Below are 11,912 nucleotides of genomic sequence, written 5' to 3'. Positions count from 1 at the left end.
TGTATGTTTTTTGCTGATGATATTCTTCTCGTGGATAAATCGAGAGAAAAAGCTCAGGAAAAACTTGAATTATGGAGGTCTACATTGGAGTCTAATGGCCTTCATTTAAGTTGAACTAAAACTGAATATATGGAATTTAATTTTAGTAGTAATAGCTCTAGTGACAAAAGTGTGACTTTGGGTGATCAAATTATTAAATGGTGTGAACGATTTAGATATCTTGGGTTCGTTGTCCAAAGCGATGGTGATATAGATGGGGATGTTAATAGTAGAATTCAAGTTGGTTGGTTGAAGTGGAGGAATGCTTCGGGCCTTTTGTGTGATAGAAAAGTACCGCTAAGACTGAAAGGAAAATTTTATAAGACGGTGGTGAGACCTGCAATGCTCTATGGCGCTGAATGTTGGCCTTTAAAAGAGAAGCATAATAATAAGTTAAGTGTTGCCGAGATGAGAATGATTAGGTGGATGAGTGGCTTTACACTTAGAGACAAAATGCAGAATGAATATATTCGTGATAGGGTTGGTGTAGCTCCTGTGACAGACAAAATTAGAGAAAGTCATCTTAGATGGTTTGGTCACATTAAACGTCGACCATCTGATGATCCGATTAGGAGAGTAGATGTTTTAGATTCGACTTGTGTTAAGAAAGGCAGAGGTAGACTTAGGAAGACTTGGGCTTATTGTATTAAAAATGATCTTAATTTACTAGAATTAAATGAAAATATGCCACTAAATAGGAGGCAATGGAGAAAAAGGTTTCATGTAGCCGACCCCACGTAGTGGGATTAAGGCTTTGTTGTTGTTGTTGTTGTATAGATGAATTAAATTTATGATAACATATAATGAAGCTGCAGAATCAAATAATTGAGCATTCTCTTAAAAAAAATACATGATTAATTTCAGAGATCCAAATTAGTTTCATGCTAAAAGAATATATTATGAAAATAATTTGTGTTGACAATTAGTAGGGAAATATAAAGAGTTATGAAAAGATCTTCAAATATTTTTTTTCAATTATGAGATGACATGATCTAGTACCACTAGAGTTGATTTGATGTGCTTTAGGGCAATTAGAGGGATGTGATGACATTATTAATTATATGCATGATGAAGTATTGTCTTGTATTAGACATAGTTATGGGCTGAGATAAAAGTTTTCAAAGATCGTAGGTTTACATCAAGAATCATATTTTGTTTACATTTTTTTTTATTGGTTATGGGGATAGCTTATAAATGATATTCAAAAGTGAAGTACTTTGGTATATTTTTTTTGCTCATTATATAAGTCTACTTGGTGAGATATCCACTGGAAGCGGTGAAGAATTAGAAATGTGATGAAAATATTTAGAAGATAGAGGCTTTAAATTAGTATTATAATGGTGGAGTATATCTATAGAATTTTAATGGCTATGATTTTAACAATTAACACTCAATATTATTAGAAAAGAATGCGATATTAGGTCCAAGGGATTCGATATCTTGAATCTATTTTGCATAAGGAAGCTATAGGTTATTAAATAACTTCTAGAGTTAAAAGTAAATGATTACAATGTAAAAGTACCTTTGGGATTTGGTTTGCTAAGAAAATATCATGTAGGCTTAAAGATAAATTTTATAAAATTGAAACTAGGCCGACCATATATGAATCAAATATTGGGATCATGAAAAAGTCATTAATATTTAGTCTGCCCAATGCTGATGGGAACTACAGACCCTGGCTCACTTTAAATAACGGTCTATAAACCAACCCAATGGCTCATTAGTCATGGAAAGAAAAAAAAAATCTCTCTAGATCGTCATCTGCTAAACCCAAAACAACAAAACACCAAACCAGAATTTCTAACTGCAAACTGACATTTGGATTAAGGAAGACAACACAAGTACACAGCCCAGTCTCTATAAACAAGATGTTTAAAATTACTAAATCTAAAACTAATTTTTTGTAAATTCAATGAACTGCTTACTTAATATCAACCAAAGTAAAATCAAATCTCAAAATATTGATTTGCATCAATGTCAGCGTAATGGACATATGGTGCTAACTTGAAATGTCATGAAAATGGTTGGCAACCATGAAGTCGTTATATGGTATTGGCTCAAAAGAGTAGGCTGAATGAGAGAAAGGGATAGAATGTTGTTTTTTAGGCAAGTTCAGTGATCGTGAAAAGTGCCTTAGACATGGCAATCGACATTTAATTTTATCTGCCTAACTTTAGTGATTTAGAGATAGACTTAATGGTCATGAATTGTGATTCATAAGTTGCTTGCTTGAACATAGCAAGGAGGAGTTCCAATTTTATGCTTTTGAAAGACTGCTTACATGGCTTTGGTTCGAGAATTTTGCTGCATAAAATTTGCAAAGTTGCAGAGCTATTTGCTCTTGTTGAAAACCATAAATTGAGTTCATCTTTTTTGTCCAGAAATTGAAACGGCTTGATGTTGGGGTTGTTGAGGGGAAAAAAGAAAGAAAGGAAATTTGGTGTGAGATCAAGATGGACGCTGGGGATGCATGAAAAGAACCAATTTTAAGACCCTGCCTTGAAGTGGAGGTTGGAAAAATACTTGAGAATTTGTGGTTGTGCTCCAATAACTTGGATGAAACCCCATAAGTGCATTTTAGGATTATCAAATTGTTTTTAGGAGTGTGAAAATTCAAACTTATGATGAATAGAGTGTGGGGTACAACTGAATTTAGACTCCAGAGAAGGAATTAGAGAAAGTGGCCTTAGATGGTTTGGTCACATTAAGCGTCGGCCATCTGATGATTTGCCATCTGATGATCCGATTAGGAGAGTAGATTTTTTAGATTCGAGTAGATTTTTTAGATTGATCCGATTAGGAGAGTAGATTTTTTAGATTCGACTTATATTAAGAAAAGCAGAGGTAGACCTAGGAAGACTTGGGCTTATTGTATAAAAAATGATCTTAATTTATTAGAACTAAATGAAAATATGACACTAAATAGGACGCAATGGAGAAAAAAGATTCATGTAGCAGACCCCACGTAGTGGGATTAATGCTTTGTTGTTGTTTTTGTAGAAGGAATTACCTATCCTAAATTGTGTTAAGAATTTAATTGTATCTGAGTTGCTATTTTCTAGTGGAAGATATCATCAACATCATATCACAAGAAGTTGCAAATTTTATTTAATGGCCAAGTTAGTTGCATCAAAAGCATCATAATAAGATTTAGTATAAAATTTAATATATCAATGAAAGACGAAAACATTACTTTTTTGTAAAAAAATTTAAATGAGTTAAAAAAGTGTTTACTTTAAGAGAGCATAATTAACAATGTTTTGAAAACTAGACCGGCCGGTTTGACTGTGAACTGGTGGTTCATCCAGTCCGTACGTAGTGAAAACCTACTCATGCTTTTGAACCGTGTGAAATTGGTTGAATCGTCGGTCAAACCGGTCGACCGCCAAACGGGTTTCATGTTTCGAAAACTGCATGTCACTATCGGGCAATACACCGCTCATGTTTTATAGCATTAGGATATTTAAAAAATCAAAATAAAACTTTTAAATAAAGCCCCTTATATCTATATATTTATCTATATATATATATATTTTTTGAAAGCCCAAAATGCTGATATATTAAATAGAAGAAAGATACAGATATAATGTGTGGGAGGGTCTAAACATGACACCCTGCTCACACAATAACCACAACTGATTACAAAACTTGAAAATATTATCAAATCATGTTCAATCACAGTTGTATATATATATATATATATAATATACAATTGTGATTGAACATGATTTGATTGGTTGGAATATACCTTGAAGCTCGGGCAAATTAAATGATAGTATCGTGCAATGACATAACTTGATTCTGCAAGAATGAAGGGAAGTAGTTATAACTTATAAGTATACAAAGGATTAAAAAAGAAGGATACAAAGGATAAGAAGTAATCTTGTCATTTAATGCAACTCAATCTGGATTAATTAATTAAGGTTGATAATTTAATTTGAAGATGAAAATAAAGCAATAGTAGATCTGGTAGAATTATTTTGAATAAAATTTGTTTGCAATAAATGAATTAATTAAAAATTCAGTTTGATTTTAATTTGGATTGAGTTAAATTTTTTATAAGTTAATGCATATATTCATGGAAGAATTTTTTAGAGTGCTACATGATTTTTTTTTATTTATTTATCTTTTTTATATTTATATTATTGCATTATTACGTATTATTTAGGTCATATTTAATTAATTTTATTTCTCTATTGCGTCAGCCCATTTAACCTCGATTGAACCAATGAACCTTGAACCGTTCCTTCTGTCGGTTTGATGTTCGATCCGGTTTTCACAACCTTCATAATTAATATAATAATAAAATATATTATGGATCAATAAATAAATAGAAGCAAACTCAGTATTAAAAATAAGGCATAAACATAAAATTTTAGATCCAAATAACTATTGAGATTTGGAGAGTTAACTATGATGTTGTAGTGATTTGGTGAACTTGTCATTCAATAAATTTGTTAAAGAGTAAAATGATTGAAATGATTGGATAAGCTTTTCGGCATCAATATTTTTATTTACAACTGTTTAATTATAGAGGAATCAAATTTGTGTTATGCAATGAAAGGTATAAGGGAACAATGAACATAAATATTTTGGTTTCATGTTAGGAAATCTTTTCATGGGAGTAATTGTATTGTGAAAGATAATGAAGATGTAAAAAGAGATCTTTTCATGGAAGTAATTGTACTGCGAAAGATAATAATGAAAATGTATAAATGATTATGCTCAAGAAAGTATGAGTTTCGCTAGAATTGATTTCCCGTGTATTAAGGAAGAAACATTTGTTGTACATTATGCTCAAGAAAGTACATGATTTTTGCTAGAACTTATTTTCTGTGCATTAAGGAAGAAACAGTTGTTTCAAAGATGCGTTGATATTACTAATGATTTGCTTGGAGCATTGATTAGTCATTGGAGTTTCTAATTGTAGTAAGAGTGCATTAGCAATCAATGCTCAATTCATATCTTGTTATATTGTTTATGAAGATGCCTACAAAGAACATTGAAATTTAGTTGTCTTGATATATGACATTTATAATCACTAAGAGAACTCCTAAAATAACTTGTTTAGAGATGATGAGCTTAGGATTATTAAGGCAAAGATTGAAGTGCATAATGTGCAATTTTAGTAGGAATTTTATTAAAATTTATCATTCAACTACCTTGGTATCTATGTATTGAAGCATTTTGACTTAGATGAGGATATAAATTCTATAAATAAGGTTGAGAAGTCAAAATGAGGTTGTTTGATTATCTTATGCAGCAAGAGAATATTACAGAAACTTAGAAGGTAGATGTTGTAAAACTATAATTAGGTTGGCTATTTTGTATGCACTTGAGGGTTGGCAATAAAAAGTTGTGTAGTAGAATTGAGATTGTTAAAATGGATGTGTGGCAAAATTAAAAATGATAGATTGAGTAATGGCTATATTGAAAATCCGGTGAGTTGTGTCTATTGAAGATACTGTAATGGAAAATAAACTTAGGTGGTTTGTGCATGTTCGTAAAAATGAAAAATGCATTGGGAAGAGAAAAATGGGATACGATTTAAAATCACAGAACTTTGTAATGTACAGTAGGTAATTTTGCTTCGATGCCAATAACACAAAACTGATCAACATTTTTTTTACTAAAAATGGGTAGATCAAAGATAACTTTGATACGATTTAAAACACAACTTTGGGATGTGCGGTAGGTAATTTTGCTTCGATGCGCATAACACAAAACGAAGCGACATTTTTTTGACTAAAATTAGGTATTTTCTATGTATGTTATGCATGTATGTACTATTCAATAAGCTACATTAATTTATTATTTTCAACAACAAAAAATGACATTCAATATTGCTGTATCCTAGAAATAAAACATGGTTGCTTCAAGGAACATATTTTAGTGAATTCAATCAAAATTGGAAATGAATTATTTGATCAGTATCTAGTTTGAGAAAAATACAGAACTCTGCAAATTTTTAACAATTCCCACTGTATAAAAATGTTTTAATTATAACAACTAACAAATATTACAACTAAATAAAAAAAGAGAAATTGCGTTAAAAATATAAACTGGTTATGCTAATTAATCTTAATTACTAGATAATAAGTACTTAAAACCTTAGTAACTTTAAAAAAGGTGGATTATGGAATGAAAATGTTTAGACGGAACATTAAGCATGCAGATAATGGCTATTCTAGCTTGATATGGATCTAATAAAAATTCTCAGATAGCCCAATTTTTATTTCTTCATCTTCGATAATATCATCACATAAAGTAGAAACTGATGCTCCATAAAGTAGAAACTTATGCTCCATATTGAGAGAGAGAGAAGGCCAATTGCTAGTGACGAAGCAGCGAACCAAAAAGAGAAGAATCACTGAAGCCTAAAGTTAGGAAGGCTTGCGAAATGTTCGCTTTAATACGAGAAGGGTGTGTTACCCATTTGTTTGTTGTGGCTTATGCTTTCTGATTTTGTGATTCTAACTTTATAAAAACTGCTTTATAACTAATCTAATAATTTTTTAATTGGTCTATATCATGGATTTTTATTCCCTCCAAATGATTTCAGATTCTAACAGATTACAATACTCACCTTCCTGATTTGAAATTTTTGCAGCATCAAACCATTGACAGTGTGCTGGCTAGGGGCGAAAAGTTAGATAGCCTGGTGGAAAAGAGTTCAGATCTGAGTGCAGCTTCCCAGGTAAACCTCCTACATCTTTCTTACAAAATTACATTGGATTTTGAAGAATTCGTTCATCCTATCCAGGCTCGCTCGTGTTCGGCTCGTTAAAAAATATCCCTGTTTGTGTTCAGCTTGTTTATATTTCAAACACAAAAAAAATGTGTTTGTCTTTGTCACGTTTTCTTGTCGAGCCGAACACAAGCTATTTGCGAATAAAGAGTTTTTTTGACAACAGTAGTCACGCAACCGTAGGATGTAAAGGATTGAGGCGAGATTTAAATCTTATTATATATTGTAAAACATCGTTTAAATAAAATTTAATTTTATTTTATTCTATTTTCTTAATTAATAATTTTAATTAAATTTAACTCTTTGTTGTTTTGTAGTCAATCAAACTTTTTAAAAATACTACTCATCAATTATATATATAATGTAACGTATATATATATATATATAATTTATTTTTGAAGGAATGGTCAGAGACTATTATACAAGTCTCCAACCACTCCTAATGTGCCTAACAATTCGAGTACCACCCTTCTTAAGGCTCACATCTTCAGAGGGGGATTCAAACCCTTGACCTGAAGGGTCTTACATCAAAGATGTCAACCAACAGGTCCGGGTACACGGCACACACACACACAAACACACATACACACATGTAATTTAATTTAATTATTTCAAGTCGAAACGAGCCGAACATGAATGAACATATCATTGTTTGTGTTCGGCTCATTAACTTAGCAAACGAGTCGAACGCGAACTTCCTAACGAGCCGAACACTAAATGTTCGCGAACAACAAGCTGTTTTGACAGTCCTGCTTGGTATTGATGATTTTCTTGATGGTTATTACACAGATGTTCTACAAACAGGCTAAGAAAACCAACCAATGCTGTACAGTACTCTAACACATTTGCAAATTCAATTTTAAAAGGCGATAATACGAGCCACCGCCTGATTCTGCAATATGTTAACAAAAAGGGGTCGTTATGCAAATGGCAACCAATGTTTTTAATCTTTCATTAAAATCAATGCTTTCTAAATTATTTTGGAAGCCATATGGTGAATACTAATACGTATGGATGTGTGGTTGTCATTATTCAGGATTTAATGCATCTGTGGGATTTGTTGTGAAATTATGAATAATTTATTATCTTAATTAAATGTGGTTTTGAAAATGTATGAAGGATCAATAATACTTGCAATTGTCATTATTTTCTGGGCCTTTATGAATTTTTGAAAGATTAATTCATGTTCATGTTCACTTATATCCAGAGCTCTAATTTTATTTAAAATAATAATTAACATGCTTTATAAAACACCCAAAATAGCTTTTTAAGTATTTTGAGTGCTTTTAAAAATAATTATATGTTAATTAAATATGTTAAATATATTTTGTTTCAAGTTAAAACGAAATTAAAATTGAATAAAATAAAGTAGAAAATAAAAAAAACAAATTGTTCTACTATTTTGCTTGATTTTTTTTTAATTAAGTTGTCGTCTTTAACCATACAATCAAGCAGAGCCATTCTGATAGCATTTAATGTCATTTTAAAGTGATTTTGTCTATATTTATATAGTAAAAGCATCAAATGTTCATTTGATGAGTGATTTGGGTTCAGGATGTTCAGGGTCAAATATTAGAGGCTCTCTGGTGACATGAAACTAAAAATCGTGATTTTAAAGACATTCAAATTTATTGATTAACTATTTCATTTGGATGGTTTGAAATTATATTAATTTTAAATTTCATTAAAAATGACAATTTATAGAACATCTTTTGTTTATCAGAAACTAATGTTTTGTTTGTGGGAGATGCAACTTATTAAATAATATGTTGGTAAGCTGATTAAAAATAGTCTGTTGATAAGCTTAGTGCGGTGACTATTAGAATTTTTTATTTTTTTGGAAAAGTCAGACTGCTGCTAGAAAACTGTCACCACATCTAGATAGGTGCGGTGTAAAAATGCTACTTTTAGCGTTTGCAAAATGCATAAGCTGCCAAAATGTAGTTTACCCAAACAGTCCAGGTGCGCTTTCAAAACGCTACTGCACAAAATAAGCTGCCCCAAACAGACCCTAAATAATCCCTGTGTAAATGCTCTGCGATCGAATGAACGCGAGAACATGAAATCAAACAGAAATAGAATGAGTACATAACAATATTTTTACGGGGCATTTGCATATGTGCCGCTGAATTCCTAGGTATGTACGTATCTAACAGTTAAAGCTTTACTTTTCACACTTATACCACTAAAATTTTTCATATCTTATAAAAAAATTTTCATCGTTTTAGTTTTTTTACCGGCGAAATACACATTCTCATGCATAGATAAGCTCTCGTGTGCGTAAAAATTGAAGTATAGATGTTTCATATGTAAATACATAATGATTGAGTGATATGCATGTAAATCTTCCTATTTTTATTATTGAAACCCAAAACTTGATGTCAGCGGAAATCATGTTAACTTTGCAGTTTGATTTTTGCACCGAGACTAAAATAACTTACACCATCTTAAATTGTAGATCAACCTTTGCAATATGATTGCCATGAGAATTGAAATATGGCCATGGATCCTTGAACATTTCACTATTTGCAGGTTTCTTCATTAAGATTATAATAAAATTTTCTTTATAAAAGGGAAAAAGTCATATCAGATGATCTGAAATTGTAACTCAAGGTGAATAATTTTGAAGTATTGGATTTAAGTGCTCATCTTGCTCGAAAAAATAAAAACTTCGTTAGACGTATAAATAAATTATGATTACTTTCACTTCTCTTACAGTTTTTTTATCATATTTCTTAGTAAGACAAACCATAAAAATAACTCACATTATTATTTTATTTCTTTGCAAATAATGAGGACCACATCAAGCATATTCATTAATGTAAATAAAGAAAATTATAAAAGAAAGCGAAGTGCGTCTATATACCTTATAAATAACACAAGCATAAAAACACAACAACAATCTAACAAATTGTCTAGAAGACACAAAAAACACAAAACAAAGAGAGCTCGGAAGATACAACGGGGTCAATGAAATAGCTCCAAAGCTAACATAAAGTCAAAGATTCTAAAATCCAACTTTCAATTATAGTCAAAAGAGGTGCATGAATCTGTGTTATGATATAAGAGGAAGTATCTGAACAGAGCCAAGAAAGATCCAAGTTGCATGACGAAAAAGTCATAAATAAGGTTAAGAAAACCTATAAAGACAAGAGAATGACATAGTGTTATAAAATCTGCACTCAAATACCAATCTTCAAGCCAGAGAAATGTGACTAATATGACCAGTCAGTTGAGCCCATTATGTGTGTTGTAGTTTTCATTATTGCTCTCCCCCAAATCTTCCAGAAGCAAGATAAAAAAGGAGAATTCCATCCAAGATGCTAAAATAATGGGAATGGTTGCTAGCCAATAAATCAGAGGAAGTGAAATACCATAAAAACTATAAAGGATCTAGAATAACACCATAAGAAGGAAAATGCAATTCAATTTTAACTAGGGGATAGCTGCAAAATAAGAGCCACATTAATTTGAACATCCAGTTGACTCCAAGCATAGAATCAAGCCAAAAAATGTGTAGTAGCAACAAATACAAGATAGTAGAAGGAAGCAAAAACAATGAAGCGTTGATCCATCGGTCACTGTTCAAAGTGAGAGGGATGGTTAACTTAATCCAAAAAGACCTATATGCAGAGCATAAATCATGCTTAGTCAAGATCTCGTTGAATGATATAGCAAGAGAAAATTCCAAGTGATAAAAATAATCCCATAAGGAAGCATCCAACCTCTAATCCATAGGAGAAGTAATATACATCATATGAGAATTCATAAAGGGATGTCATGTAAGATAAATAAAGTGCACTATAGTATGTGATATGCATATGAATGATATAGTAGCATAAATGAGAATTTTACATTAATAATAGTCATATACTGAACTATTAGGAGCAAATAAGTAGAAGAATACATCGTATGAAAAAATAAGCTCTAAATGGATATTATCAGGAGCTTAAAGCATATTATTGTTCTTCATGTCATTGGGAATAGTTCTCTTAAATTTTCACCTTCTGTTTTTTTTCTCTAACTACAAGTTTGATTTTATGTAAGATCATGTCTCTTTATTCATGAACTTTTCTGAAAATTCTAGAATATCTCTCAAGCCAAATAAAATGAGAGGTAATGTGCATAGCTAGGAGAAGTTTTTTTTGTTTAATCTACAACTAAATGTTCTCTGCATAAACTAATGCTTGGCTAAGGGTGCAAACATAGTGGAAAAAGGAACCATGGAATTTTTCCAGTGAGAATGGAAAAGGAGAATTGACACTCAAAGAATAAATGGGAATGGGGTTCAAGGTTTTTGTTACATATAACACATTGAAGAGAGACTATAAAAACTCTAGTTGATATAATATCCATAGTTGTAAGGCCCCCAATCATGGCTCTTCTAATAATAGTAGAAAATTTAAGAGTGTATCGTTTAAACCAAACTAATTATGCCAAAAAGGTTCAAGAAGACCTTGATACATAAGGGAATATGTGTCTTTGTGAGAATAATAATCCTTTCCCACCCAAGAAGAATTATGTAAAGAGTTGATTTGAAGAATATATTAGATACATTCATTCAGAAATTCTAGAGTTACTTAGGCAGAAGAACCAGGTAAGAAACTTGATTGCCATACTCTTCATAGAGGTAGTGACCATCAAGTAAAGTCATTGAAAAAAAATAAATTGCCTTTACAACCCACCTAAAATTAATATATCTCTTCAGAGAAATAATAGTTTTCATCATATTATTCAAAAAGTATATACCTTTTTGCCCATTTTGGTCCAAAAAGAACCATAATAATGACAGCAATGTATAGATAAAATAGAATTTTCATAATGAATTCTCCAAATGATTTTAGTTTTGCAGATAAGACTTAATATTTCAAATTTAGGAAGCCCTAAACCCTAAAGATGTTTTGGTAGTGTGGTAGTGCTCCAAGCAATAATGTACATATGGTTGTTTGAGCCATTAATTAGAAAAGCTTTGATACCCTCTATAGCAATAACATAAACAATATGCTAGGGCCTAGCTTTTATTTTGTAAGACTTTTTACTACCATGCAGGGCATCATTGGTAATCAATTTTTCCAGCTTGGTCTTCACTTCTTAAAGGTCTACTTAACCTTATTTTGAATAAAAA

The 11,912-nt window shown here is 31.2% G+C and overlaps 1 protein-coding gene across 1 annotated transcript in view; it reads left to right on the top strand.

The window, feature by feature from the left end:
- LOC110026544 (VAMP-like protein YKT61) overlaps window positions 1-7,647 on the top strand; it is a 29,373-nt gene extending 21,726 nt beyond the window's left edge. The window contains exons 5-6 of the mRNA XM_020727515.1: window positions 6,650-6,736; window positions 7,577-7,647. Coding sequence (XP_020583174.1) covers window positions 6,650-6,736; window positions 7,577-7,627 — 138 coding nt within the window. The 3' untranslated portion in view covers window positions 7,628-7,647. The remainder of the gene's footprint in view (window positions 1-6,649; window positions 6,737-7,576) is intronic.
- The last annotated feature ends 4,265 nt before the right edge of the window (window positions 7,648-11,912 follow it).

This window comes from Phalaenopsis equestris, unplaced genomic scaffold, assembly GCF_001263595.1.
Source record: "Phalaenopsis equestris unplaced genomic scaffold, ASM126359v1 Scaffold000376, whole genome shotgun sequence".
NCBI classification, from domain to species: Eukaryota; Viridiplantae; Streptophyta; class Magnoliopsida; order Asparagales; family Orchidaceae; genus Phalaenopsis; species Phalaenopsis equestris.
The sequence above is the reverse complement of the archived record's forward strand: the minus strand, read 5'-3'. Positions and strand labels throughout refer to the sequence as shown.